At 39.9% G+C, this 27,435-nt stretch overlaps 1 protein-coding gene and 1 long non-coding RNA gene across 6 annotated transcripts in view; both read right to left on the bottom strand.

Annotated features, from left to right (window-relative positions):
• The window catches only part of LOC130856771 (uncharacterized), a 33,761-nt gene extending 27,591 nt beyond the window's left edge, over positions 1–6,170 (bottom strand). For all 5 annotated transcript variants that reach the window (XR_009054676.1, XR_009054677.1, XR_009054678.1 and 2 more), the window contains exons 1-2: positions 5,903–6,170; positions 3,212–3,331 (exon numbers count right to left, since the gene is read on the bottom strand). This is a non-coding gene — a long non-coding RNA (uncharacterized LOC130856771). The remainder of the gene's footprint in view (positions 1–3,211; positions 3,332–5,902) is intronic.
• An 8,173-nt stretch (positions 6,171–14,343) lies between these two features.
• LOC130856728 (lysozyme C, tracheal isozyme-like) lies at positions 14,344–19,192 on the bottom strand. Its single transcript, XM_057741563.1, has 4 exons — positions 18,997–19,192; positions 17,590–17,754; positions 15,810–15,885; positions 14,344–14,524 (listed from the first exon to the last, which is right to left on the bottom strand). Exons 1-4 carry the CDS (start codon positions 19,190–19,192, stop codon positions 14,458–14,460), a joined length of 504 nt encoding a protein of 167 aa, XP_057597546.1. The 3' UTR covers positions 14,344–14,457.
• Positions 19,193–27,435: the final 8,243 nt, after the last annotated feature.

The raw sequence follows: 27,435 nt of genomic DNA, 5'->3' as shown, positions 1-27,435 counted from the left end.
TCTTCTAGTCAAGGTGGCTTTTTCAAAAATAATTCATTACAGAAAAACAGGAAAATGCAAAACAGAGTAAGATACATGCAACAGTAATGTTCATTAATCTTTTTATTTGCTTTCAAGAATTTTTATGTGCTTATTATCTACATATATTTTAAAACTGAGATCCTACTGTAATAATATATTACCATCTGCCTTCATCTCTGAAGATTATTTCGTGAATGCTTTTTCTGAGGCAGATTTTCATAAGCATCTTTGAAGAGTATTTTGGGAATACTTTCATTCATTTTTTTTCCCTACAACTATGAGTGACTGCCAATATTGGTAGATGCTGTAATGATAAATAACAGAATCTTGTCCTCAGGATCTCACTGTAGAGTACAGGGCAGACAAAATCAGCATTTCAATGTAATCTGTTATGTGCATATTAGGTCATGTGTTATGAGGACATTAGGTACAAACTCATAGCAGGGGCACCTAATTTAGTCTTTGGAGATCAGGAAAGTAGGTCTAAAGAAAACACACTTGAACTAAGACCTAAGGGAACAACAAGAATGTACAGGTGGGAATAAAGGAAGAGGTTTAAGACTGTTCCTTTGGAAAACTGAGAGGAATTTAGTATTGGTAGAGAGGAGCATATAAAGAAACGAAGCAAACACAGACAAAGGATAGGGCTGCAGAGATAGGACAGGGAAAGGTCATGGCAGTCCTTAACATGATAGCTTTAACTTTATGATGAGGCCAATAGGTAGTCAGTGAAGGTGGTTTTTTGTTGTCATTTGTTTTTTTAAAAACAGCTCTACTGAGATATTCACATACCCCACACAATTCACCCATTTAAAGTTTACCATTCAATGGTTTAGTTTTTTTTAATTTTATTTTATTTACTTATTTATTTATTTCTGACTGCTTGGGTCTTTGTTGCTGTGTGCGGGCCTTCTGTAGTTGTGGTGAGTGGGGCCTACTCATTGCAGTGGCTTTTCTTGTTGCAAAGCATGGGATCTAGGCACATGGGCTTCAGTTGTTGCAGCACACGGGCTCAGCAGTTGTGGCACTTGGGCTTAGTTGTGGGATCTTCCCAGACCAGGGATCAAACCCGTGTCCCTGGCATTGGCAGCTGGGTTCTTAACCACTACACCACCAGGGAAGTCCCTGGTTTTTAATATATTCACAGAGTTATACAACTATCACCACAAGCAATTTGAGAACATTGTATCACACAAAAGGAAACCTCATACCCATTCTTCCTCTCACCCACTGTCAACCACTAATCTATCTTCTATTTCTACGGATTTGCCTATTTCGGACATTTTATAAAAATAGAATCATAAAGTATGTGGTCTTTTGTGTCTGGCTTCTTTCACTTGCCATGTTTCCTAATCTCTTCCATGTGGTAGTAGCATGTATCAATACTTCAACCACTTAATAATATTCCACTGTATGGATACACTACATTTTATTTATCCATTCATCAGTTTAAAGACATTTGGGCTGTTACGAATAATGTCACTATGAACATTCATAGACAAGTTTTTGTGTGGACTTTGAAGGTTTTTCTTTCGTATTCAATTTTACTTAATCGAGGATAGTATAACTGATGAAGAAGAAATATTATCAAGCTTAACTGGTTTCAATATGCATTAATTCAGTCTTTTGGTGGAATATGTGAAGAAAAGATAAATAGAACTCAAAGGCCAACTGGAGTCTTCTTTGTCCTTGAAATTAAGATAACCTTGGGTTGCATCACTACTTGTTGTCCAGTAGATGTTCAATTTCAGCTCAAGAGGTCGACATTAAGTGGTCACCTTTATTTATTTCATTTATTTATTTTTAATTTTTGGCCGTGTTGGGTGTGCGTTGCTGTGTGCGGCCTTTCTCTTGTGGTGAGTGGGAGCTGATCTTCGGTGCGGTGCACTGGCTTCTCACTGAGGTGGCTTTTCTTGTTGCGGAGTTGTGGCACAAGGGCCCTAGAGCATGCGTGGGCTTCAGTAGTTGTGGCATTTCAGCTCAGCAGTTGTGGCATGCAGGCTCTAGACCGCAGGCTTAGTAATCGTGGTGCACTGGCTTAGTTGCTCTGCCACATGTGGGAATCTTCCTAGACCAGGGATCGAACCTGTGACCCCTGCATTGGCAGGCAGATTCTTAACCATTCTACCACCAGGGAAGTCCAAGTGGTCACCTTTAAATTGTGGCTACACCTGCACTGAGTTCAGTCACTATAAACTGTCCTACAAGGCAGCTTAATGTGCGGCATACTGCCCTTGCTTCAATTTACCCCTAAATCTATCATCTCTTAATTTATTAAATGTGACTGAACATACTGTGGGGCTACATGGGAAGAAAGAATATTTCAGCATTGGAAGTAATTTTGAATGCCAAGTCAGCATCTCTACCCTTAAAATTGACACTCTAAAGTTATTTTAATAATTATTAAATTCATTCACAAAATGTGCCCCCTTGATCAAGTAAAGGTATGTCCAAGATTCTAGTCTCTTACATGTGGTAAAATATAATTCAAAGGGTTTGAAGCAGACTACCTTTATCATTATCAAGCTGTGAATCTATCCTTGGGCTATTTGTCATCATTTTCACCTTTCAGAAGTGACAACTCTTCATAACATCCCTAAATGCTTTTTCACATGTTTCCAAAAGGTGACAAAGGATGACATAAATGCTCTTGCTTTCACTACATTGGATGGATGATAGCTGAAATACAGAATGAAGGGTTTTAAATAGAGGAGTAGTTTGTTCATTCAGGGAGTATCTGTTGAATACCTCGTATGTACCGACTGTATGTACCGACAGCAGTACAGGCATTAGAGATTCAGCAGCAAAACAAAATTACCAGCAGCTAGATTATGTTGCAGTTTTGTCTTTCATCTTCTCTGATGGTCTGATTACCAAATTATCACTTAAATTTACTATTCCTGAAACACCTGATTATATACTAGGCTACCTTAAGATGTGATGACTGGAAGACATACTGTGTATAAGCACAGTTCTTGTTACCATAATTTTAAGTAGAAAACATTTTTGGAGAATTGATTTCTACTAACAATTATATGAAGATGACAGCTCTTACTTTATTCCTTCAATTTTTTGGTAATATTTCTACAATGGGCTAATTTTATTATCAGTTACTATAAAATAATACAATTTATCTTTGAGCAGAACAAACTATAGCTTCAAAAAAGTTTTAGGACAAACAAGTACTTACCTCATTTCTACATGGTTTTACATACACTGTCCTCTGGTGGGTGTGCCCATCCTCTTCTCTTTTCTTTCCAAAATAACCAGCAACATTACCATAAACTACTGGTTTAACAATAGTAACCCCCTAAAAGAAAAATAATTTCAACACCAGTTAACATTGTATCATTACCCCAATAAACAGGATGAGAGCTCTGAAAGCTTGTTATAAGAAATGGAAGGCAGCCTAACAACCTAGAGTTTGCTTATAACATGGATTTCCCTTAAAAAATCACTTCCAGACAATTAGCCTCATTTCATAAAACCACAAATAACTAAACACCAGATTAATCACAATGTTCTCACGTTTAAAATGTCTATTTAAATCATGTAAAGTACTTTGAGACTTTGCTTCTTTTTTTTAAATAAACAAAAAAGGCTCTTTATTTATTTATTTATTTATTTATTTATTTTTTTTTTTTTTTTACAAACTTTAAAGAGTGGTCTGGAATAACAGTCACCACCTTTGACTGCCATCACCTGATGACACATCCAGGTAGGCTGGGCTGGCGACAGGCCACCTATCAGCTTACACCAGGGTTTTCCAAAGACAATACAAAAGATAAAGGTAGTTTGGAAGAGGTCTTTAGGTAGAATAAGGGCAAACATTTTCATTTTATTACTTGTGTTTAATGTGCATTAGAAAAACCATAACTATAACCAGCAATTCAAACCCAGAATTTCAAAAACAGTAATGCTTAGGAAGGGGCTTTAAACAAAACTGTTAAACACTACATTTGGATTCAGATAATGGCAAAGAGGCACTTGGATGACTCAGGCTTGGGAAACACTGGAATGATGGCATGTTTGCTACATTTGTGCTCAGTTTTGAGATGTACATACATGTTTCTCATCACATCTGGTAAGTGAAAAGGCAGATTATGAGCGAAAGGAGAGAAAAAAATTTCAAGTGAAGAGAAAGTACTGAATGTTGCACATGAATTTACGACCAACTGTCCTGAAGATCAAAGAGCAAGATACATCACATGTGAAAACTGCTGTACCAATGTAATCAATACTTAATAAAAAAATGAGGAAAAGCAGTGAACAAATGGAAAAACTTTTCATAGATAACTAGATAATTCACAAATAAATCCAATACCTACTAGCCTAAAGTTAGTTCAGAAGAAGGCAAGCAGTTTGTATGCAAACTTAAAAACAAATCACAGCCAAGTGCCCTTTTGTGGCACCCAAAGATGGGGCCTCACATTCAAGCCCTGAGCGAATAAGTACAAGGAGCACTGACATGGTGACTGGATAGCAGATCCCATAGCACTACAGTGCTGCTAGGAACTTGGGGAGTTCCTCAATGAGGAAAAGGGGGCTTATCTGCCCAAAGGCTTTCTACCTGGGTGAAATTTATCTAAAGTGCAAAAAGATGCTTACAAGACCACATGACAACCAGCAAGGAGGAGAACAAAGTCCCTAATTTTAAAGTTTCACATGACTAACTCACATCCGTTTTTGGTGGAAAAGCATTTGAGGACTACCCGTCTAATCTCTTCAAGTCATTTTGGACTTAAAGGACTTTTAGAACCTAACATGATTATAAGTAGAGAAAGTTCTGTAAATTCCTCTCCAAAAGCTAATGTTATAACCCTTTGTTGAGTAGTACTTTATCATTCCAAAACCTTGTCCCCAAAGGTGGGCAAAATGCATGGTTATGAACCTTCTGGTCCTGTGAATTCTACCTGGCATCTCTTTGCCCTGCCATTAACTTTCAATAGCTTTTGAAACTTTCAGAGAGCTCTCACGTTACAAGAAGTATTAAAACACTGTGTATGACAATTGTGCAACATACAATATACAGTATAAATCTATGTGAAAACAATACGACATAGAGAAGAACTAAAAAAAAAACACTTAAATCAACTAGATTGGTGCAAAAGTGAGTGATTTCTTTTTTAAAAAATTTTCCTTTCTGAGGTAAAAATGGGTGTTACGTTAGGAACCAGTTGGTCGTCTCATAAAATTAATGTGCCAGGGGATGTAGGAAAGTGGGAGGGAAATGTGTCACAGTGTCAAACATTGTTAGGCTCTATGATAACTTGAATTAAAAACTAAGAAGCTAACGTGTACTGAATGTTACAGGCAGGCAGTGTGACACTCTTTGCATGCCCTGATTTGTAACTTGGCCGTAACCCTGGCGCTTTATGAACACCATGAACTTGGGGAAGTCTCTGAACTTTTCTATCTCCCAGTTCTTCCGTTAGGACACTTGTAAATACTGGGGGTAACACTGCTTTTGCATTAGGGACTGACCAGAGGATCGGGTAAAGCATTCATCCACTGTGCTTACTTCGCACGGATCTGCTACTCCTATTATCCTCACAATAGGTGGGTACCCCCCACCCCCGTTTTACAGGTAACCTGGGTTGCCAGCGGATGAGCACCAAGCCGGGATCTCCCAGCGCCCCAGGGGCTTTTTCCTCGGCAACAAAGTCCAGCTCTCCCCCGGGCACCACCGCTTATGTCCGGTTTTTGGCTGGGATGGAAGGAGGCAGCGACCCGTGACGCTGGGACCCAATATAAACCACGACTTCCCATTTTCCGCCTGGAAACCGCAGCTCCAGCCCGAAGGGACAAGGCGCGAGAGGAAACAAGCAGACCCTCCCCAGGCCGCGCCAGGAGGAGCCGGAGGCGCGGGCCGGGCACTGACCTTCACTCTCCCGCCGGAGTCAGGCCCAAATTCGGCCATTCTCTTGAACATATTGTCCTACGGAAGAAGCCGCCGCCGCCAGGGAAAGAGACCGGGGCCGGCGGGCTCGCCGCTCCCCTCAGAGACCCCCACCCCCCCTCCTCTCGCGCAGGATCAGAAGGAGGGTTTCTGGCCTAAGGAGGACGTGTCAGCAGGACTCCGGGCGCTGAGGGAACACCAAAGCCTCGCCCCTGGCGGCGTCAGGGACGCCCATTCAGCCCCGCGGGACGGGAGAGCGGAGCAGGAGCTGTGGCAGCGGCGACGCTGTGCGCAGGCGCGACGAGCTCACGCACACTGCGCACGCGCCGGGCCGCTGCCCTGAGGCGCCGCGGGGCCAGTTAGGTTGCCTGGCTCAGGGGACGCCGGCAGTTTCCAGTCGGCCTGTCGCCAGCCCAGACCACCTGGATGTGTCATGACCGAAAGATTGGCTTTTGGAGGTTATGCCTTGCCATCGCCAAAGCATTACGGTTCTGAAATTAAGTTCATGAACTCTCGCCCACCCACAGCTTTTCGTTGTGTTCATCCAGAGCGCTCAGACTTCAGGGCTTGAACCGCCGCTTTCTTCCTTTATTTATTTACTGCCTTCTTCCTCTCCTTCCTTCCTTTTCTACTCAGTGTCGGATCTGAGGTCCGTAACCTGACACAAATCTCCCTTCCCTTGCGCTTCTGTGGTGCTCACTACTTTGCAGGTCAGTGCAGTGCTGAGCTCGTGACCTACAGTTTAATGGAAGTGTGAGGTGCTTGTCGGAGGTGCGCTCTCCTTTTTCTTCTGTTTTCAGCTGGAAGCGCTTCTGCACTTTTCCCTTGTCTCCTCAAACCTCCAGCCTGGACACCTGCTCTTATTCGGATCAGGTGACTTTGCAGCTCATTTCGACAGAGAAAACAGACCTCCATGCCACCAGACGTAAACACAAGCTTTCGTTTGCCCAATATCCACCCTCCCTTCCTTTCTTCTCTTCTGTTCCAGAGGGAAACGTCGTCCAGGATAAAATCAGTCCTTCAGTCAGCGTTGATCTCATTCTTTGTCACTTTCTTGACGATATTGCCTCATCAGCCACCTCCACTCTGCCCTGTAACTCCAACCTTTATTTTTTAGCTTTTTCCCTTAAGAAGACAAACAAATGTTAACCTTTCCTGTTAAAAACCAATCAAACACATCTTTAATCCTGCATAGCTCTATCTCTGTATTATCTTTCAAAGTCAGCTTTGAACCTAAATTTCACCCTCATGGAAAGCTCTCTGCCCAGTTACTGATTTTATCAGTAAATCCATCAGCCACTTCCCTTAACTTCCTTGGCTTCTTGGCAGGATTTGACACTGCTGTCTACTGCCTCCTTTTATAAATACATTCTCTTGGTTTTTCTCCTCTCTCTCTGGCAGCTGATTTCCAGGTGGTTTAGTCACACTGTCCTCTATGTTTCCATGGTGCCTAAGGGATTGAAACACTTAACAAGTTGTATAGGAATTATTAGTGAACTCCATGAGGGCAATAATGGTATCTGATACACCAGTAATGTTCGTAGGCCCTAGTAAACATTTCTAGTCATCAATATGTGTGAATGGTGATTAAGTGAAAAAAGAAGTTAAGAAGACTTGAGGCTCTTTTTTCAAAGGTGGTTGAAATCAGTGAGATCAGGTAAAGTCCACTGTCATACAACATCCTTCGTACCACAATACAGGATTTTTTTATCCCCTGCACCCTCTTCTGGATTTCCAACTTTCCAAATGTGATCTCTGAGAACACAGATATGCCCTCCGTAATTATTTCTCCAGCTTTGCTATTTCTGCTTCCCCCCATTTCTCAAAGAATTTTTTATTCTTTGCTTAAAATGTTACCCTAAGTATTTTTAAACCAAAATAACTTTAATAAAATAAAATTAAGAAAATACATTAAAACACACTGGGAACTTTGAGGGAAAGATAGTGGATTGAATACACATCTTTTGCTTCCTTTCAAAATTCCTTTAAAATTAGTGAAGAGATTTTCAAAAAGGCATAAACTTATAAAGGATGGGGAGGATGGGAGAAAAGGCAGAAGGAAAATCTTGAAACTTGGAATACAAAAGGCAAGTGGAGAGCTGAGTAGTCAGAGCTCACAGGCTATCCTGTTCTCACTGCAGAAACCCCCCGAATCTCGAGTTTGTGGTTATAGGGATCTCTGGAAGTAAGGGGAGGGAGGAGGAGGAAAGCGGCTAGCAAAAAAAAAAGACTGGTTGAGATTCTGTTTAAGAACTGTTCAGGTACTTATACCCAAGCAATTACTCCTTATTTACCCCCAAGGGATAAAAGAGGGGTAAATGAGGGTCTCTGCATTGAGGATCACCAGACAGAATTGAGGGAGGAGTACCCTACACAAAATAGGTACATTAGCCAAACACAAAATAGGTAGATTAGCCAAACACATACTAAGACTTGCTTCTCTCACTTAACTCTTGAAATATTGGCAACCAAGCCTTTTTTTTTTTTTTCTAGTGGAGAATAGGGAGAAGCTTCACTTGGGAATGTGACCAGTCTAAGAAGAAAGATCTAAGGAGCCCCAGTGACACTGACTCAGCCAGCTTGATCATCCTTTGGTGAAGTATACATGGTCAAATCCAAACAGGCCCTTGGAACTTCAAATTACTTTTTGAGTTTCCCAATCCTAAATTTAAGTAGATAACCAAGGATTACCAAATAACAGAGAAATGCCTCTAAAATGAGAGATATAATCCAAAACAAACAAGCAAAGTGGCAGATTAAAGGAAACAAAAGTCAACGAAAACCAAAAGAAACCCAAACTATTATCATCACTATATCCAGATAAAATAAGAAATAGCAAACATGACCCAGAACAAGGAAAAGAAGAATATTCATGGAATGAAAAAGAGGTGGTAGAAATTGAAACTATGATAGCAGAAATGAGAAAACTTGGAGAAAGATGAGACTGATGAAATTTTAGCTGCATCTGAAGACCTGAGAGGAGATTTAAATAGAAGACCTAGATATCGGTGGGGATTAAGATGTGTAAACAACTATGTATAAAATAAATAAGGTGGGAATTCTCTTGCAGTCCAGTGGTTAGAAATCCGAGCTTCCATTGCAGGGGGCATGAGTTCGATAGCTGGTCAAGTAACTAAGGTCTTGAAAGTGGTACAGTGCAGTCAAAATAAATAAGTAAATAAATAAATAAGCTATGAGGATATATTGTATAATACAGGGAATATAGCCAATATTTTATAATAACAATAAATGGAATATAACCTTTAAAAACTGCGAAACACTAGCTGTACACCTGAAACTTCTATAATATTGTACATCAACTATACATCAATAAAGAAAAAAAAGACCTAGAGTTGAACTAATGATAGATACAAAGAAATCTAAGGCAATTTAAGAATCATGCAGTTATTAGCTCTAGGGAAAATAAAATCTTGCATAAGAGAAGAAAGTACGTGTATTCGTGGCTACATAAATACTGAGTATTGACCTTAAAGAGTATATACAATTACACTGGAAGAGCAGGTTTTAGGAGAAGGTGGCATATGTGATAGAGAAGGGGGAGGAGGAAATAGAACTTAATCCTTAACTTCCATAGTGGGAATCAATATCTTAAAATTGAAAAATCAAGAAGGAGCAATAAAAGCCTAATACTTAAAAGCATGGGAGTGTGTGTGTGTACATATATATATTTTTTGCTATGCCACACAGCTTGTGTGATCTCAGTTCCCCAGCCAGGGATTGAACCCAAACCACAGCAGTGATAGTGCTGAATCCTAACGACTAGGCCATTAGGAAACTCCCTAAAATCCTTAACATCAAGCTAAAAGAGTAGAATATGGCTGCATGTGAAGGGGGAGAAATGCGGAGTTATAACTTCCATAACAAACCTTGTACAACTATCTGACTCTGTAAACATTGAGAACTTACAAACTTGTGAAAATGTAAAATGATTTAAAATATAATTTGCATAATAGACATGCATTTAATTGAAAAACATTGTCTATGAATAACAGTCACTCATGATTACAACTTTTAGTAATTTCCTTTAGTAACTTCTAAGAAAATATTTTTTACATAAGTCCGCTAAATACAAGTTCAAGACATATGCTCAGGTCTTAGTTATAATTAACCCTACATGAAGAGCCCAGTTATCCTCTGGAATATCACTCTGCATTTCATATAATGTCCTGAGGTGAAACTAAGCAACAGAGGAATTGAATTACTCTTAAAACTGATCAAACTTTGATATGGATTTTTACTTTGTTCTGCAAACAAAGGTCAAAATTTGGTTTGGGAACTTCATTGTATTCAAATAACACATATAAGTAAGACATGATATTTATAAAAACACTAAGCAAAATCTCCAACAAATTGCTTTCCTTCTTAGGCCAACCTTTGCTAATCTCTGATGGTTTCTTCAGTCAGCCATTGATATGGGTCTGTCCTGGGGCTTCTTGGATGTATCTGATCTCTGCATCTGAGCTGTCACTCTTCAGGCCTCTCTCCCCTACCTTGAGTCATTCTTCATACACCTCTGGATATCCTGATATGAATAAACAGATATTCTTTCCCATTTATTCATTGCAAAATGGTCTCAGAAGCTTGCAGCCTGAGGCTGCACCTGTGTTGGGGCCCTCTGCTGTCCTCCCATGGCTGGTCACATAGATTTGAGACCTGACCTTTAGAAGCCCAGAAGCTGCTATACTGGAATCATGTGGGATCAGAGAGGAAGAAAAATCTCAGAATGTCCATGTGGGGGAATATACTAAAAATTCAGAGAGATTCATTCCATCAACTAACATTTTTTGAGCATATATCATGTTATAGGTGCTGTTCTAGGTGTTTGGAACATGGGTGTAAACAAAAGTGAAAAACCTCTACCCTCCTTCCTGTAAGGACAGTGGCCCAGCATGGTGTGTCAGAGATGTAACACAGTAAAGAAGTTGTCCAGATGTGGAGGAAGGGGTGTTGGAATGAGGGGGTATCACAGCCTGAGTGGAGGGCATCTATTCCATGGTGTGGCGGTGTTGGGAGATTGTTTATATACAGGCAAATTGATCACAAATAGGCATGTGCCTAGGATACATTTTAAAGATATGAAGGACAGTGGGTCCCAGGTTTCTAACTGTCATACAAGGGAATTACCAACATGAAAAGGGAAAAAAACTAGAATTAACCTTGTGGTGTGGGATTGGAACTGGAGTCATTATACAAATTCGATTTAAATACATAAACATTATGTAAATACACATATCCTCTAGCTTTGTCCATTGATGGGGCCTTGGAACAATGACTCTCTAGTGCCCAGAGCTTCTTTTTAAAATACCATTATCCACTATGAAGAATAAGTACTCTTTGGAGAAATGGCTAATTCCAGGCTGAAACAGAAAAAGAACAAGATGAAACTTAGAACATCTTATGCCAGATTCAAAAAAGTGCCCAGGAATGAAGGGGGCATGTCAGAATGACCCAGAAGGTAGCTTGCAGAGGCTCTAGTGGCCAAATCAGGGACAATGTGAACATCAAAATAAATGAGAGTAGTGGATTATGACTCATTATAATTTGAATAAAGTAGGAAGCCAGGGGTCCACACTGATAGAATAAGTAACAACATACATTGACATTTTGATGAGGAACAAACTTTCTCAAAGTACCTTACCCTCTCCCACATCCTTCACAGAGGAGGTGACTTGCAGACATCACCTTAACCAAATATCAATGCAAACATCATCAATAAAAGAACATTTCAAAACTGCATGTCCCCTGAATGGATGCAAGAAGAGCACAATATCACATCTGTGGTGTCCGTGCCAAAGATGCATAACCTAGTCTAATCAAGTGAATATCAGAAGTAATTTTGATCATTCCTCAGCATAGCTGGTTTGCAGTCTTCAAAAGTGTTAAAGTCAGAAAGGTCAAGAACAGAAGTGAAGAAGTGATCTAGATTGATGGAAACTGAAAACCATAACAACCCAATATAACACATGATTCTGAATTACACCTTTATTTAAGAAGGACTTATGGGGACAATTGAGGAAATGGAATAGGACCTGATGATGAGGTGGTCCCAATCTGTCAGTGTTACCCTCCTGATTTGGATGATGTTTTAAGGTTATGTGGGAATTACACACTGAAGGATTCAGAGCCACTGGGCACCCTGTTGGCAGCGTATTCTCACACTGTTCAGAAAATATAAAAGGCTGTACCGTTCTGGCAAATTTTGGGAAAGATTGAAATTATGTCAATGTCTTTAAAAAGCGGGAAAAACTCTATTCTTTCGAAAGGTATACTTCAGCAAGAAGAGACAAATAAATTAATAAGTAAAACATGTCCATGAAATGGTTGTAGGCTTGAGCCCTGGGGCACTCCCACAGTTCACAATCAAACAGCAGAGAAACAGCCAGCCCAGAGGGACTGAGAAGGAGCCATCATTAAGACAGGATGTAAAGGAGGAGAAGCTGAGGAAGAAAAAGTTTCCTAGAAGTATGTCGTGGTTCACTGTGTCAGATGCTGCTGAGAGATCAAGTAAGGTGAACAGGACACAGGTGATCACTAGAACTGGCCCCAAGGCATCATGGAAGGAGGAATGCTGGAGCAGTTTTCAGCTGAGTGAGGAGAGCAGTCAGATTAAGAAGAGCTGAAAAGAGGAAGGGAGGTGAGGACGTGGAGCTGGTGAAGATAGGTACCTCATCCCAGAAGTGCTGCTGTAAAAGAGCAGAGAATGATGTAGTTGGAGAGTTACGTAGAGTCCACAGACAGCTCTTTGTGAGGTGGAGGGTTACCAGGGCAGTTTGTACAAGGATGGGAGTGAACCAGCAAAGAGGGAGAAACTCAGGATGCAGGAAACACTCAGCCTAAATTGGAGTAGTGAGAGGGCTGTGATGAAGATTGCATGTGGAGACACTGCCATTGGCAGGAACAGAGGCCCTTCATCCTAGCAATAAAGGGGACGGAAGAGAGGATGGACCCAGGGAAAGATGAGACCTCTGTTATGGTGGTGAGGAGGGGAGAATTTTCTATGAGGTTGCTTCTGTTGTCTCAGTGTCCACTGAGAGCAGGGAGTGTGGAAGGCCAGTGGTTGGGCATGTGTGCTGGGACTTTGAAATGAGAAGAGAAGTAAATAGTCACTTTGGAGAGTGGGAACATCAACACAGAAGGATTGCAGAGAGGTGGCTAAGATGACCACGCTGACTTGAGTGTTATAAATTTAAAGTGATGGGAATTCCCTGGCGGTCCAGTGATTAGGACTCCGAGCTTTCACTGCCAAGGACGCGGGTTCAATCCCTGGTCAGGGAACTAAGATCCCACAAGCCATGTGGTGCAGCCAAAAAAATAAAAACAATAAAGTGAGATCTGTCAGCCTGCTTATGGAGTTTCCTCCAGTAGTATCCAGCTGTTTTGCCACCGGTAAGGATGCAAGAAATACTAAGTGTCCGATCATTTTTTTCCCAAATATGTACATATATATTTCTTCAGAGACACTAGATGGCTCTAAACAAAGAGAGACACGATATGAATTGCAAAGCTTTTAATGAAAATGTTTGTATTTTTTTACAGCATGCATAACTTCACACATGTGGTTAATTAACAATTATTTCAATACTTGCAAACTCATCTGCCTCTGAATTTAGTCATAATGCATGAATCTAAGTTGATAACATTAAGGAAAAGCAACAGCCCATCTAATTCCTCTTTATATTCCTTCATGATCAGCAAGATGCATAAATGAGTTCTTTAAAAGGGGCTAAAATAGACTGATGTGTAAATTGTGAGTTTGTTTTTAAAGCTGTGTAAATGAAGCATTTCTAAGAAAACATTTAAGTCAAACATCACACTTTTTACGAACACCAAGTTCTTCATTCCGGCTGTTTTCATTTTTAGCCATTGGGCATTCTGCTCCTGTTTGAAATTATATTGCCCAACAAAGACTGGTTATCTTTTACAGTTTTTGGAGATGACAGAACAGATGAAGGGGGTCACATGTGTACACAGCTGGGATTTTGCCTAAAATCAATGTGTTTAAAGGTATTCTTTTGTTGTGTTTTTATTGCATATTGGGGAGTACTTCTGTCATTCAAGATTAAGTCTGGGTTATTTCTTTGATTAAAAACAGATTGTAATGGAGATATTCTTGATAATTACAACTTTTTTTTTTTTTTGGCACACGGGCTTAGTTGCTCCGTGGCATGTGGGATCTTCCTGGAGCTGGGATCGAACCCGTGACCTCTGCATTGGCAGGCGGATTCTTAACCACTGCACCACCTAGGAAGCCCCTGATAATTACAACTTTAGACAAATATTCACCAGCATTAGTTCTGTTAGCAAACTGAAAAATATTGTTGGCCTAATATCAAACAATAAACTTGTTAGATAAACATTAAGCCTCTTAGAAGAAAGACCACAAGCTCCTGCTTTTGTAAAAACATTATTTGTTTGAAAGAATGATAGTATGACCTTTCACTCAACTATTACTTCCTTAATATGAAAACCTTAATATGAAAAAAAGATAAATGAGCTGAAGAAAGAAAACTCCACAGTTACACTCTGCAACCCTTAACATAACTCTTGAGATTTTGGCCTCGACAACGATTTTTCCACGCCACCCTGCAGAGAAAGATGAAATAAATGGTAATAAGCTTAAAACATACTTTCATGTAGTAAACATACTTCAGACCTGTTAGGAGAACAAAGTAGTTTATCAATACATGAAATACAGGCTATAGATCCATCCAAGTATTGCTGTTTATTAAACGGACATATGCATACCAAGTACTTCCCGTCTCCCCCAAGCCTTCACTAGAGCACAGAATGCTGAACAAAAATGTTGAGTCCTGTGTAGTCCACAACACAACTGCCAAGTGCATTCCACATTTACTTAATTCCAAAAATAATTTCAAGATATGACAAGGAATTGTAGAGTGTGGAGAATTTTAAAAACTCTAGAAATTGAGACTTCCCTGGTGGTACAATGGTGAAGAATCTGCCTTCCAATGCAGGGGAGGCGGGTTTGAATCCTGGTTGGGGAACTAAGATCCCACATTCCTCAGGCAACTAGGCCCTCATGCCACAACTACTGAGCCCAGGCTCTGAAGCTCGCGAGCGCCACTAGATAGAAGCCCACCCACCACAATAAATAGCCTGCATGCCGCAATGAAGACCCGACGCAGTCAAAAATAATAAAGTATATTTAAAAAAAAACTCTAAAAATCCCCCCCCCAAAAAAGAGTAAAAGAATAAGATTCTGAATCAGTTAAAGTAGATTGTTTCTATGTAATATGTTGTTTATCATAAATCTAAAGTTGCAATTTTCCATTCTCAGGAGCATCTTTTGGTCTTTGGAGATATCCCCCCACTTCTCTCATAACAGTAGGGTAAAACAGCTCTCCCCTTTCAGGCCTAACACACAGCATGCTCTGTAAGAGGCACTAACATACTGTTGTGGGTCCATTCTACTTCAAACATGAACAAACAAACATACAAACAAGCTCACAGAAAAAGAGGTCAGATTTGTGGTTGCCAGAGGTGGGGGTTGTGGGTGGGGTGAGGGGTGGGGAATTGGATGAAGGCACTCAAATGTACTACAAACTTCCAGTTATAAGGTAAATAAATACTAGGAATGTCACGTACAACATGATAAATATAATTAACACTACTGTATGTTATATAGGAAAATTGTTGAGAGAGTAAATCCTGACTTCACACACACAAATTTTTTTCTTCTATTTATTTAATTTTGTATCCATATGAAATAATGGATGTTCACTAAACTTATTGTGATAATCATTTCATGATGTATGTAAGTCAGATCATTATGCTGTGTACCTTACACTTGTACAGTGTTATATATCAATTACATCTCAATAAAAGTGGAAGGGGAAAAAAAACATACCATGCTGTAATGCCTTGCTGACTGACAATCTTCTTTGCACATTTTACAGCTTCAGTGATGTCATTTTTCATCAAAGCTGAAAAAGAGATGGTAAGAAATGAAGACAACATTCATAGAAATTTCATGTTAACTTTAGATTCACCCAGCTTTACTCTCTTAGGCTGAGGAAAGAACAACTGAAAGTTTTCTTTAAAAGTCTGCGTATCTGTGAGTGTTGATGGAAAACTCTTTCTCCATCGCATTTGGCTTGAAATAAAGCATACCGTTTCTCTTTTACCAAAGTCATTGGACGCTCTGGAATTATTAGCTAATGTGATATGTTTCTCTTTTTACTAAGCACTGTGAAAAAAAAAAAAAAAAACAAAGCCAGAAAACAAAAACAAACAAACAAGCAGAAACCAGTCTAGCTGTTTTTTGCTCAGCAAATCTGCTGCTGGAAATTTATCCTAAGGAAATAAGAGAAGTACCCAAAGATGCATGTACAAGGTGTTTCATAGCGATTAATAAAAGGGGAAAATGAAAATAGCCTAAATGCTTAACATTAAGAGTTGGATGGATATATAAAGTGGAATTGTATTCATTATTTAAGAAATAATAAGGATTAGTATTTTTTGGCAAATTAATTTTGTGTAATAAAGAGCAGATTGTAAAGCAGTAACTATAGTACAATTACATTTTTGTTGAAACACACATTGCTTACATGTTTGTATGTGGGGACATATGTGTATAGCTTTACAATCACACACCTGTGATGTATATCCTGAAAGAATATGTGTATACCAAAAGTTACCAGTGGTCATACATCTCTGGGTCGTAAGAATTCTTATTCAATGACCACAGATTATATTTAATACAAAATATTTTTTAAAATAAATTAACCAGGTACAAAAGAATATTCTAAGACTAATCTTCTCTATTAGGATTTTTAACATTTAGGCATTTAACAATGTCAGTTTTGCAACACTTCGATGTATGAGGCACTAAAGATTCCGCATGTTATTTCTCTTTTAAAAGGAACTGAATAGAATATTTGTTTTACCACAATTAAACAAAATCTGTAAATTAACTTTTTAGAATCAGTATTTATATAGGAACTATATTTTTTGGAGATGCAAACTAAAGAATTTAGAAATGAAACATAATAATGTTTCTAACTCACTTTGAAATCATTCAGCCAAAAAATATGTATGTATATACATGTGTATATATATATATAATGTATACATAAAAGAAGTGAATATGACAAAATGTTCACAGCTGTTAAAGTACATGATGAGCATATTGTTTATTAATGTTTCTAATTTTCCACATACTTAAAGCATTTTATAATAAAAATTAAAAATGATTTTTTAAAGGACCACACATATTCCTCTTCTTTGGTTAACTACTAGTCCTTTTGTTTTCCAATAAAGGAGGGTAGGTTTAAAAGAAAAAAAAAAAAGACCACCCAAACAAATTATCCCTCAACCTCCCCAAAAAGCTAAGTAGGAGGAACAGCCTGGTTCTTTACAAAGCATCAACAAGTCTAGTTATAATAAAGTGAGAGGTCATTCCAGAAACTTTCTTATATTAGAAAACAGCAACTTTTAACAATATCAGCTCTTTAATTTCTTCCTTAAAGAATTATGAGGCGGATAATAAAGAGTTTCTACAAGTTAAGACAGAGTTTTTCTAGATCCCTGATGAACCCTTCAAGACCTTTCCTTTTGTATTGAATCTCTGTTCTTGCAAGTATAACCAGATGGGTCCTGTGCCATCACTCAACGTTCTATTGTCTTACCGCTGCAGGATATACCACAGCCGTTAACCGCTTTTGGGGTTTTGCCATTATTACACCAGTAGCGGCTATTGATTTGAAATATCCCGTAATCAGTGCTTTTGCTTCCAGGATTGTAGTTTGTAGCTTCTGTATTATAACCGCTTTCCCATTTGGTCAAACAGATCCCTGAAAAAAACATAGTTTTAGTAATAAAGAGCAACACCATATGATTTATAGTTCACAGCATAGTTATATAGTTCTATTTAATTCTATTTTACTAATGACTTTATAAGTATAAAGACGTATTTTACTTGTAAAATAGTTTAACACTTTGGTGTTAAACGGTCCTTAAGAGAATTCTTTTGTTAGCAAATCATCTGGTAATACTAATGAAACAAGATAACATATTTTTAAAAATATTCAAATAACTGTTTCTTCCATTGCTATTATCCTTCTCCTGCTCTCATCCCTCAGGTAGGATTCAGCCTAGAACAGAAAGTCAACAGAGTTGTTGAGTGGGTTTGGTAATCAGCAGCAGATGCATATGCCAATGGAAAATTCCTTTTTATTAGGAAAAATAAGGATTTTTCTGGGAGAAAGTTTCTTATGATACCTAAAGATGAATTTGGGTATCAAATAGAAACCAGACAAGAGTCATAGACTAGGAAAGACTGTGTCATCCACCCATCCATCCTTCTAACCATTTGCTCATTCATTCAAAAATAGTTATGGAGAGAAATGTCTGAATTCAATCTGAAAAATACACTGATTACATTCACATATATGGAATAAAATACAAAGTAACTTTTACTTAGGGCACATTTTGACTTCCGTGGAAGGAAATGAAAACTAATTAATCAACTAGAGTAAGAATAATAAAATGTCATTTCATGCCGCATTTCAGGGATGCTTATATAGATACGGACTAAGGGGAAATAGGTTGCTCCTGTCCCTGTTTTAAGAGTTCAAAGTAATTTTTTAAAACCTTTGCTGTTAAACCAGCATCATGGTAGGGGGATTGAAACTGAGAGAAATACTGCATGACTCAGGCTTGCAGAACCCAAGTTCCAAACTGGAAATGGCTGGAGTCGAACACCAAGGGCTTGGCAGACATACCCCAGGGGCTCAAAAATATCTCTCTGTCAGCCTACATGTGCCAGTTGGCAAATTTAGTGGCACTAGAAAGTACAATGAGTCCTGGCCTGCTTAGAATGGTATAGAATTTGGCCCTGCCATGCCTCAAATCTTCACATGGTACATGTGATTCTAAAGGAACAAGTTGATGTTTTTCACCATTGTAAGTGTACAGACCCTCAAAGGAATAAAAAAGTCCATTCACTCAAAGTCCCTTGCTTAGTCTTCATCCTCTATTAGCATCTGTTTGGCACCCAATTAACTATCTGGAAGGATGAGGAAGAGTTAACTTACAGTTTGCCAGGCTGACTCCCTTATAGCCATCCAATCCAAGTTTTTTCAGAGTTCTGGCAAGCTCACACCTCTCATATATCTTGCCCTGGACAGCGACAGAGAGGAGGAGAAGCCCCAGAATGAGGAGAGCCTTCATGTTGACTGAGAAGCAGGACCTCCAGACTGACCAGGGGGAGCTGGCCCTGGTATTTAACATGTTTTCACTTCCTTCTTCTCCAAGTGGTGTGGGAGTGCCACCCTTTGAGATATGTGGAAAACTCTTTATTGGCCCACTGACTTTAGATGTCTTCTTCCTTTTGTCTGAAGAGGAATATTCTGATGTCCTAAGAATTACCCTGCAAGAAAATAATAAAATGGCATTGTTGAAAGACATTGCTCAGGAAGAACTGGGATTAGCACTATTGCCAAAAGAGGAACTTCCTCCTATTTTATTATGAATTTGAGCAACTATAAAGAAAAAAAAAAACCTCAATGACCATTTTACACAACTGCAAATGAGCTCCAACCTTTGATAAACATTCATTTTCATTAAATTGTTTTATGTGCCTTCACTGTGCTGTCGTCATCTCTTTCACTTAAAGTTCTTTTACATACACTTTCCACAGAAGCACATGAAGCAGTGCCTGTTTCTGTGACAGGTACATAGCACGACTCCATGCTGCTCAGCCAGACTCCTACACTAACTTTCTTGGTTACTATTGCGAATTCCTAATTTATAAAGCAATGTTTTACTACTATGAAAAAGCCTCATGTGACCAACATTCCTCACTCCTTTCTGACAATGCCTTACTCCACATTTCCATGTGAGAGCATGAAGAGTCATCAGAAAGCAAGGGAACTTTACAGCAAAACCTACACAAGAACACCAGAATATGCCACCCAAAATCTTGGCCTTGGGCGTGAGGATTATTTTGAGCTGAAGGCAACTGAGAAGAAGCAGATCCAAGAAAAGTTCTCTGTCCTCCCCCTATTTTCCTGAAAGCAGAGCATACATTTGTCCAGAAGTTAATCACCAGCAACCCTGGACACCTATTAGCCCCAAGACAGCACCAGAGGACTCCACAAAACAACCTTTACTGACTGGCTATTATCTTCCATTGGTTTGCTATATATGGATCATCCCACAATGTGCCACCCTTGGAACCTAGTACTCTTTTCCTCTGTGTTGTCGCTCCTCTAGAAGTAGACTGTTCTCTGGTTAAGATGATCTGGAGATCCAGGGTGCAGCCACCTCTTTGAGTAACTCATCCCTGCATTTCTCATAAATCTATGTGAGATATACTGATATCTGTTAATAAACTTGTTTGTTTTTCTCTTGTTAATGTGTCTTTTGTTGCAGAGCCCTAGCTGAGATTCTAAAAGGGTAAAGGGAAACTAAGTGTTCCTCCTGTCCAGTTTCTGGTGATGAAGATGAGAGAGTAAAAGCCTGGAACACTCCACTCTCCCTGGAGACTGCAGTTGGGATCTGGGATAACTGACAACAGCCCAGCAGCAGGTAGGAATTCTTACCATGTCAGTCTCCCAGATCTCTACCTGTAGTGCACAGTCAAGAGAGGAGATAAACATTTCTCCTTGTCCCTTCCTTTCCAAATTCACAGTGGCAGGAGAAAAACATGCAAAAATAGGTCTTGAATTGTGACTCTTGTGAATTTGGTTTTGGTAATCAACACCTATGGGTACTGATTCTTAGCCTCCCAAAAAGAGTCATGTTTTCCTTTGTCTCTGTCTGTTGTGCCACTTGTCATAAGCATGAAAAACTATAAGATGAGAGTCTCCGTTTGTCTTGTTTTATGTACTGAGAACTTGGCTGTGTAACCAGTGAGAATATTCCCTCTGGTTTCTGCCACTTGGGGGTGCAGGTTGTCTGGCAGGAGCCTAAGATGTGAAGTGACAGGCAACATTCTCTCTGTCCAACCATGCCGGTTCTCAGGGCAGTTTGTCTTAGTAAAGGGTCTCAGTCCATAAGGGGCCTTGATTGCCTCTAACTTCATTGCCTTGTTTGTGACGGAAGAATTCACATCCTAGTATCCCCTTTCTGGCAACACACATTAGTAGGTCAGTGACTGAAGGGGTCTCTCTTTGTGGGAGAGAGAGGTGTCTTTGCCCCCTGTGACAATGAAGCTCTTTGCTTTCTCAGGCTATCTCCTGAGCAGCTCTGCATCTTGAGAGGGCTACATTTCTTAGGGGACACCCCTTGTGTCCATGGTTAAGCCCTAAAACTGGTTTTAAGCCACAAAAAAGACTTACTGGTTTGGAGTCACAATTGAAATAGGTATATTGAAGATTTGGACTTTTACCTCTAAAAGGATTTTTAAGAGAGCTCTTATCTTAAACAAATAAGTCCTTATTGGTACCTATGGGAAGATCAGATTGAAGAAAAAGAAAAAAGAAAGAAAGAAAGAAAGAAAGAAAGAAAGAAAGAAAGAAAGAAAGAAAGAAAGAGAGAAAGAAGGATAGAGAAAGAAAGAAAGAAAGAAAGAAAGAAAAAGAAAGAAAGAAAGAAAGAAAGAAAGAAAGAGACAGATACAGGAGAATACATTGGCTAATGTGAGAAAAAACAAAGTGTCTGAGTTGGTAAACTTAACCTGTTCCATCTGCAGGAAACACCATTTAGATCCACCCATTCTTTTACAATAGTTTTAAGAATATAACTAATCCTTTATATTCTTTTACAAAACTCTTCTTTTAAGGTGCAGTGGGACTATTTTGGGATTTTTATCCCTTAAAGGGAGTTAGCTTCCTGCTCCTATGAATCTGTTATCCGTTAATAACTGCTTAAATGAATATTCTTATGTTGATAATTGTTAAAATTAGTTCTCACAAATTTACAGTGTTCTGGGACTCTGTCCAGTGATTCTAATTAGGAGTCTTATGTTTTTGAAAGAAAGGGAATCTGTATACAGATCTTCCTTGATTTACGATGGGGTTACACTCTGATAAACCCATGGTAAGTTAGAAATATTAAGTCAAAAATGCATTCCAGGGCCTTCCTCAGTGGTCCGGTGGTTAAGACGCCATGCTTCCAATGCAGGGGGCCAGGGTTCCATCCCTGGTCGGGGAACTAGATCATGCATGCTTGTCACAACTAGGAGTTCACTTACCGCAAAGAAAAGATCTAGGAACTAAAAAGATCCTGTGTGCTGAAACTAAAAAGATCCCACATACCGCAGCCAAAAATATCCTAAGTGCCACAACGAAGGCCTGGAACAGCCAAAGAAATAAATTTTTTAAAAACGCATTCCGTGCATCTAACCTACCAAACATCATATTTCTACCTTGCTTACCTTAAACCTGCCCAGGACACATACATTAGCTTACAGTCCCGCAAAATCATCTGACACAAAGCCGGTTTTAGAATACAGTGTTGAACATCTCAGGTAATGTCTTGAATACTGTCCTGAAAGTGAAACACAGAATGGTTGTCTGGGTACAGAATGGTTGTAAGTATATTGGTTGTTTACCCTCGTAAACAAAAAATATCACTAGCCCAGGGAAAGATCACAATTCAAAATCCAAATACGTTCTACTGAATGCGTATCACATTCGCACCATCGAAAAGTTGAAAAACCGTAAGTCAACCCATCGTTAAGTCGGGGACCTTCTGTACTATCACAACAAATTCAAGCACAGTGCTCACCATGTGCCAGGCATTATTCTAAAAAGTTTACTGTGTATTAACTCATTCCCCCCCGCCCCCGCCACCATGAGGTAGGTATTGTCAACATCCCCACTTGACAGGTGAGGAAACAGAAACCCATTGAAGTCCAGCAACTTGCCCACGGCCCCTCTGGGAGTGAGTGGCAGAGCCGCCCTGCCTGTCCCCCGGCTTTCCCTGTGAGCTCTACCCAGTTTTACAGTAAAACTGCCTATTAGGGGCCCATCAGGATGCCTCGAACAGGCAGTTCAACTGAAAGCAGGCCTCTTGGCACAGTTGGGGTTGGTGGGAAATGGAAAGACAGGCTTGATGTCAGGGTGCTCTATCATCTTTTTGTTGTTGCTGTTCACTGAGCATTCCATTTATGTGATTATACTAAGTTATGTAGAAGGAGACACCTACCTGTGTTTTCTTTTTTTATTATTATTAATTGTTATCGGGGTGTAGTTGCTCTCCAATGTTGTTTTAGTTTCCACACTACAGCAAAGTGAATCAGCTATACGAATACTTATACTTCTCTTTTTTGGATTTCCTTCCCATTTAGGTCACCACAGAGCATTGAGTAGAGTTGCCTGTGCTACACAGTAGGTTCTCATTAGTTATATATTTTATACGTGGTATCCATAGTGTGCATATGTCAATCCCAATCTGCTAATTCATCCCACCCCCCTTTCCCCCTTGGTATCCATAAGTTTGTTCTCTATATGTGTGTCTATTTCTGCTTTGCAAATAATGTCATCTTTGCCTACCTGCATTTGAGTTTACAGGTTCTGTTTCGTGCAAGAGACTGACAGCGCAGGTAACTGAAGCCCGTGTTCTCACTGCAATTAGTAAGATAATTCCCTGGAACCACCAGAAGAAACGGTGCAGGGAGAAGTCACAGTTCCCAAAAGCCATGAAATATTTGCAAATACTAGATTTTTACTTCCTCATCGAGGTAGATCCTCTCCAAAGAAACATGGGAAACTAACTGAGCCTGTGCTCTAGAGCCCGTGAGCCACAACTACTGAAGCCCACGCGCCTAGAGTCCGTGCTCCGCAACAAAAGCCACTGCGATGAGAAGCCTGCACACCTCAATAAAGAGTAGCCCCCACTCATCACAACTAGAGAAAGCCCACGCAGCAGCAATGAAGACCCAACACAGGAATAAATAAATAAATTAATTAATTTAAAATAAAAAAAAGAAAGAAAGCAGCTCTGTATAAGGACGGGAGGGAGACATGGGGCCGGGGCAGGTGGTGGAAAGAAGAGGTCAGGTAAAATAACTGACAGGTGAATCATATAAACTCCATCTGCAGGGTTTTTAAACTTTTGTGGATTTTCCAATTTGTTGGCATATAATTAATTGTTCATAGTCCTATCTTATGATTCTTTGTATATCTGCACCATCATTTGTAATGTCTCCCCTTTCATTTCTGATTTAATTTATTTGAACCCCTTTTATTCTTGGTGAGTCTAGTTAAGGGCTTGTCAGAGGAGCTCTGTTTTCACTTGGTTTTCAAAATTCATGCTGAAAAGGGACTTCCCTTGTGGTCCAGTGGATAAGACTCCACACTCAGCTGGGTCTGATCCCTGGTCAGGGAACTAGATCCCACATGCATGCCACAACTAAGAGTTAACATTCTGCAACTAAAGAGCTGGCGTGCTGCAATGAAGATCACATACACTGCAGTGAAGATCCTGCATGCCACAACTAAGACCCAACATAGCTGAAATGCTTAATTAATTAATTAATTATTTTTTAAAAAGCCGTGCTGTGGAGGAGGACAAGAAGCAACTTGAATGGTAGTGTCAACACCCCTTCTTAGTCTGAAACTGTATTTTCCTTGTAAATACAGATACTGGGGACAAGTTTTCAATCTACATAATGATGTCCTGAAAATCAGGAAGAGAATAATTCCCTTTCATAACTCAGCTCACTTCCAGGCAGTGTAGGCACTCACATGTATGGGGGAGGATAAAAACCTTCTTAGATCACAGAGACAGCAGAGCTAATAGAAAGATGTCTTCAAAGCCAGATTTTTGAAATCTTGACTCTTTGACTAATTAGCTTTGTGAGCTTGGGTAAATTAAGCTGAGGAAATCACCTAGTCTGCAGAACCATTTTTTTCCAGCAAATAATAATTACGACATTCTTTGTATTTCTTTGCCCTTTGAGGACCTATCAGCATGAGTCAGAGCTGCAGGTTACGAGGATATATAAGATCTCAGGTCTCACCAGCAGAAGGTGGTTATGAAAGCTTCCTCTCAACAACTAGGATTTGGAACTGTCATCTACTCTGTGGTACTCCTGAAACCAGCTCCCATGTCCCACATGTAAATCTTGTCTTATATAGTAATTCCGAGGCCATAGGTAAAGGTCTCTGCACAGTGCTTTCAGCTTGGGGCCTTTGGATTCTCTGCTTTTGCCACAACAGACTTCAAGGTATAAACATGACTAGTTCTTTAAACCCATGGCTGGTAGAGAAAGAAGATGAAACAAATACTATATCTGTATGGTGTTTGGGTCTACAGGGCAGGGTACGGTCTCAGTGGGAACAGGGATGGTACAAATTAGAGAAATGGATCTCATAAAGTCTGTACATATCCTTACTTTGAGTCTATGCAAATAAATGTTCTCCTCTTCCTTGGTGGCTTGACATTGTGATAAACTCATTTACTTGTTTTTCTGATAGTACTCTGGAAACACTATGGGTATCTTCTAACATCTTGTTTTTCTGCTTGGACTTCAGAACTTAAAGGAGGCAACCTACTCAAGGTTCCTGTGGCTGACAAGGACCTTTTGGACGTGCACAAAGCCTGGTGTGCACCGCCCTCTGGGAAAAGCTCAGTGTCTTCTCTGAGATGGAAGCCAACTTCAAGAACCTGTCCCGGGGGCTGGTGAATCTGACCGCCAAGCTGACCCACAATAAGGATGTCAGAGACCTGTTTGTGGATCTTGTGGAAAAGTTCGTGGCACTCTGCTGCTCTGACCACTGGCTGTTGAATGATGTGCGGCTCTTCCTGGATCAGTACACGGCATCAGTCCACTCCCTAGATGGCTTCCAGCACCAGGCCCTCTGGGACCACTACATGGACACCCATCATGGCTGTCTCCTGCTTCTCTATCATGGACTGAGTCCCCTCCCCTCACCCTGCACACACTGATAATAAAGTTGCCATGACTTTGAAAAAAAAATTTTTTTTAAGAAATTCAAATCAGAAAAGAAGTAAAACTGAGACTATTTGCAGATGACATATACAGAAAATCCTAAAGACTCCACACAAGAAAACTGCTAGAACTAAGAAATGAATTCAGTATAGTTACAAGATACAAAAATCAATGTCCAAAAACCTTGTGCTTCTATATACTAATAAACTATCAAAAGAAGAAATCAAGAAAAATCAATGGCATTTATAATTGCATCAGAAAGAATAAAATAGTGCAGGTGGTTTAGTGGTGAGCATAGCTGCCTTCCAAAAAGAATAAAATACCTTGGAGTAAGTTCAGCCAAGAAGGTGAGAGACCTGCACACTGAAAACTAAAAACACTGAGCAAAGACAATGAAGAAGACACAAATAAATGGAAAAGTCTGTGCTCATGGATTGGAAGATTAATGTTGTTAAAATGTCCATACTAGCCAGAGCAATCAACAGATTCAATGCAATCCCTATCACAATTCCAAAGGCATTTTTCACAGAAATAGAACAAACAATCCTAAAATTTGGATGGAAGCACAAAAGTCCCCAAATCCCAAAACAATCTTGAGAAAGAAGAACAAAGGTGGAGGCATCATGCTCCCTGATTTCAAACTATATTACAAAGCTCTAGGAATCAGAAGTGTATGGTATAGGCATAAAAACAGACACATGGATCAGTGGAACAGAATAGAGAGCCCAGAAATAAACTCAGGCATATAGGGTTAATTACTTTATGACACAGGAGCCAAGACTACAGGGTGGGGAAAGGACAGTGTCTTCAATAAATGATTCTGGGAAAACTAGCAGCCACATGCAAAACAGTGCAACTAGACTATGATCTGACAGCATGCACAAAAACTGACTCAAACGGATTAAAAAATGTAAAACCCCAAATCATAAAAATCCTGGAAGAAGACATAGGCAGTATGTTGCTTGACATCTGTCTTGATCATAATTTTTTGGATTGACTCCAAAAGCAAAGGCAACAAAAACAAAAAAGTGGGCCTACATCAAACTAAAAAGCTTCTGCACAGCAAAGGAAATCACTGACAAAATAAAAAGGCAACCTACTGAATGGGAGAAAATATTTAGAAACATATACGATAAGGGTTAATATTCCAAATATGTAAAGAATACATACACCTTAAACGCAAAAACCAAACAATTGAAAAATAGGCAGAACACCTGAACAGACATTTTCCCAGAGACATGCAGATGGCCAACGGGTACATGAAAAGATGTTCAGCATCACTACTCATCAGGGAAATGTGTATCAAAATCACACTGAGAGGAAAAAAGATGGCGGCAAAGTAGAGAGACGTGGAGTGCATCCCTCCCCACAGATGCATTGGGAATGCATGGAAGGACGCAGTAATTCTCACAGAGAACCAGCTGAACACCAGCAGACGGCCTCGGACACCGGATGGGACCGCGGGGAGCCCGACATAGCCGGTAGGGAGGCATCTACGAGGGCTCAAAGAGGGTGAAGCGGCGGAGCTGTGGCAGACGGGAGGGAGTGAGAAACATTCGGAGGGTCCGCAGCGCAGCTCAGCGTTCCCGGACCGAGACATCGATCCGCGGCTGAACGGAGGATCCAGGAGCAG

Source organism: Hippopotamus amphibius, chromosome 7, assembly GCF_030028045.1.
Source record: "Hippopotamus amphibius kiboko isolate mHipAmp2 chromosome 7, mHipAmp2.hap2, whole genome shotgun sequence".
In the NCBI taxonomy this organism is placed as follows: Eukaryota; Metazoa; Chordata; class Mammalia; order Artiodactyla; family Hippopotamidae; genus Hippopotamus; species Hippopotamus amphibius.
The sequence above is the reverse complement of the archived record's forward strand: the minus strand, read 5'-3'. Positions and strand labels throughout refer to the sequence as shown.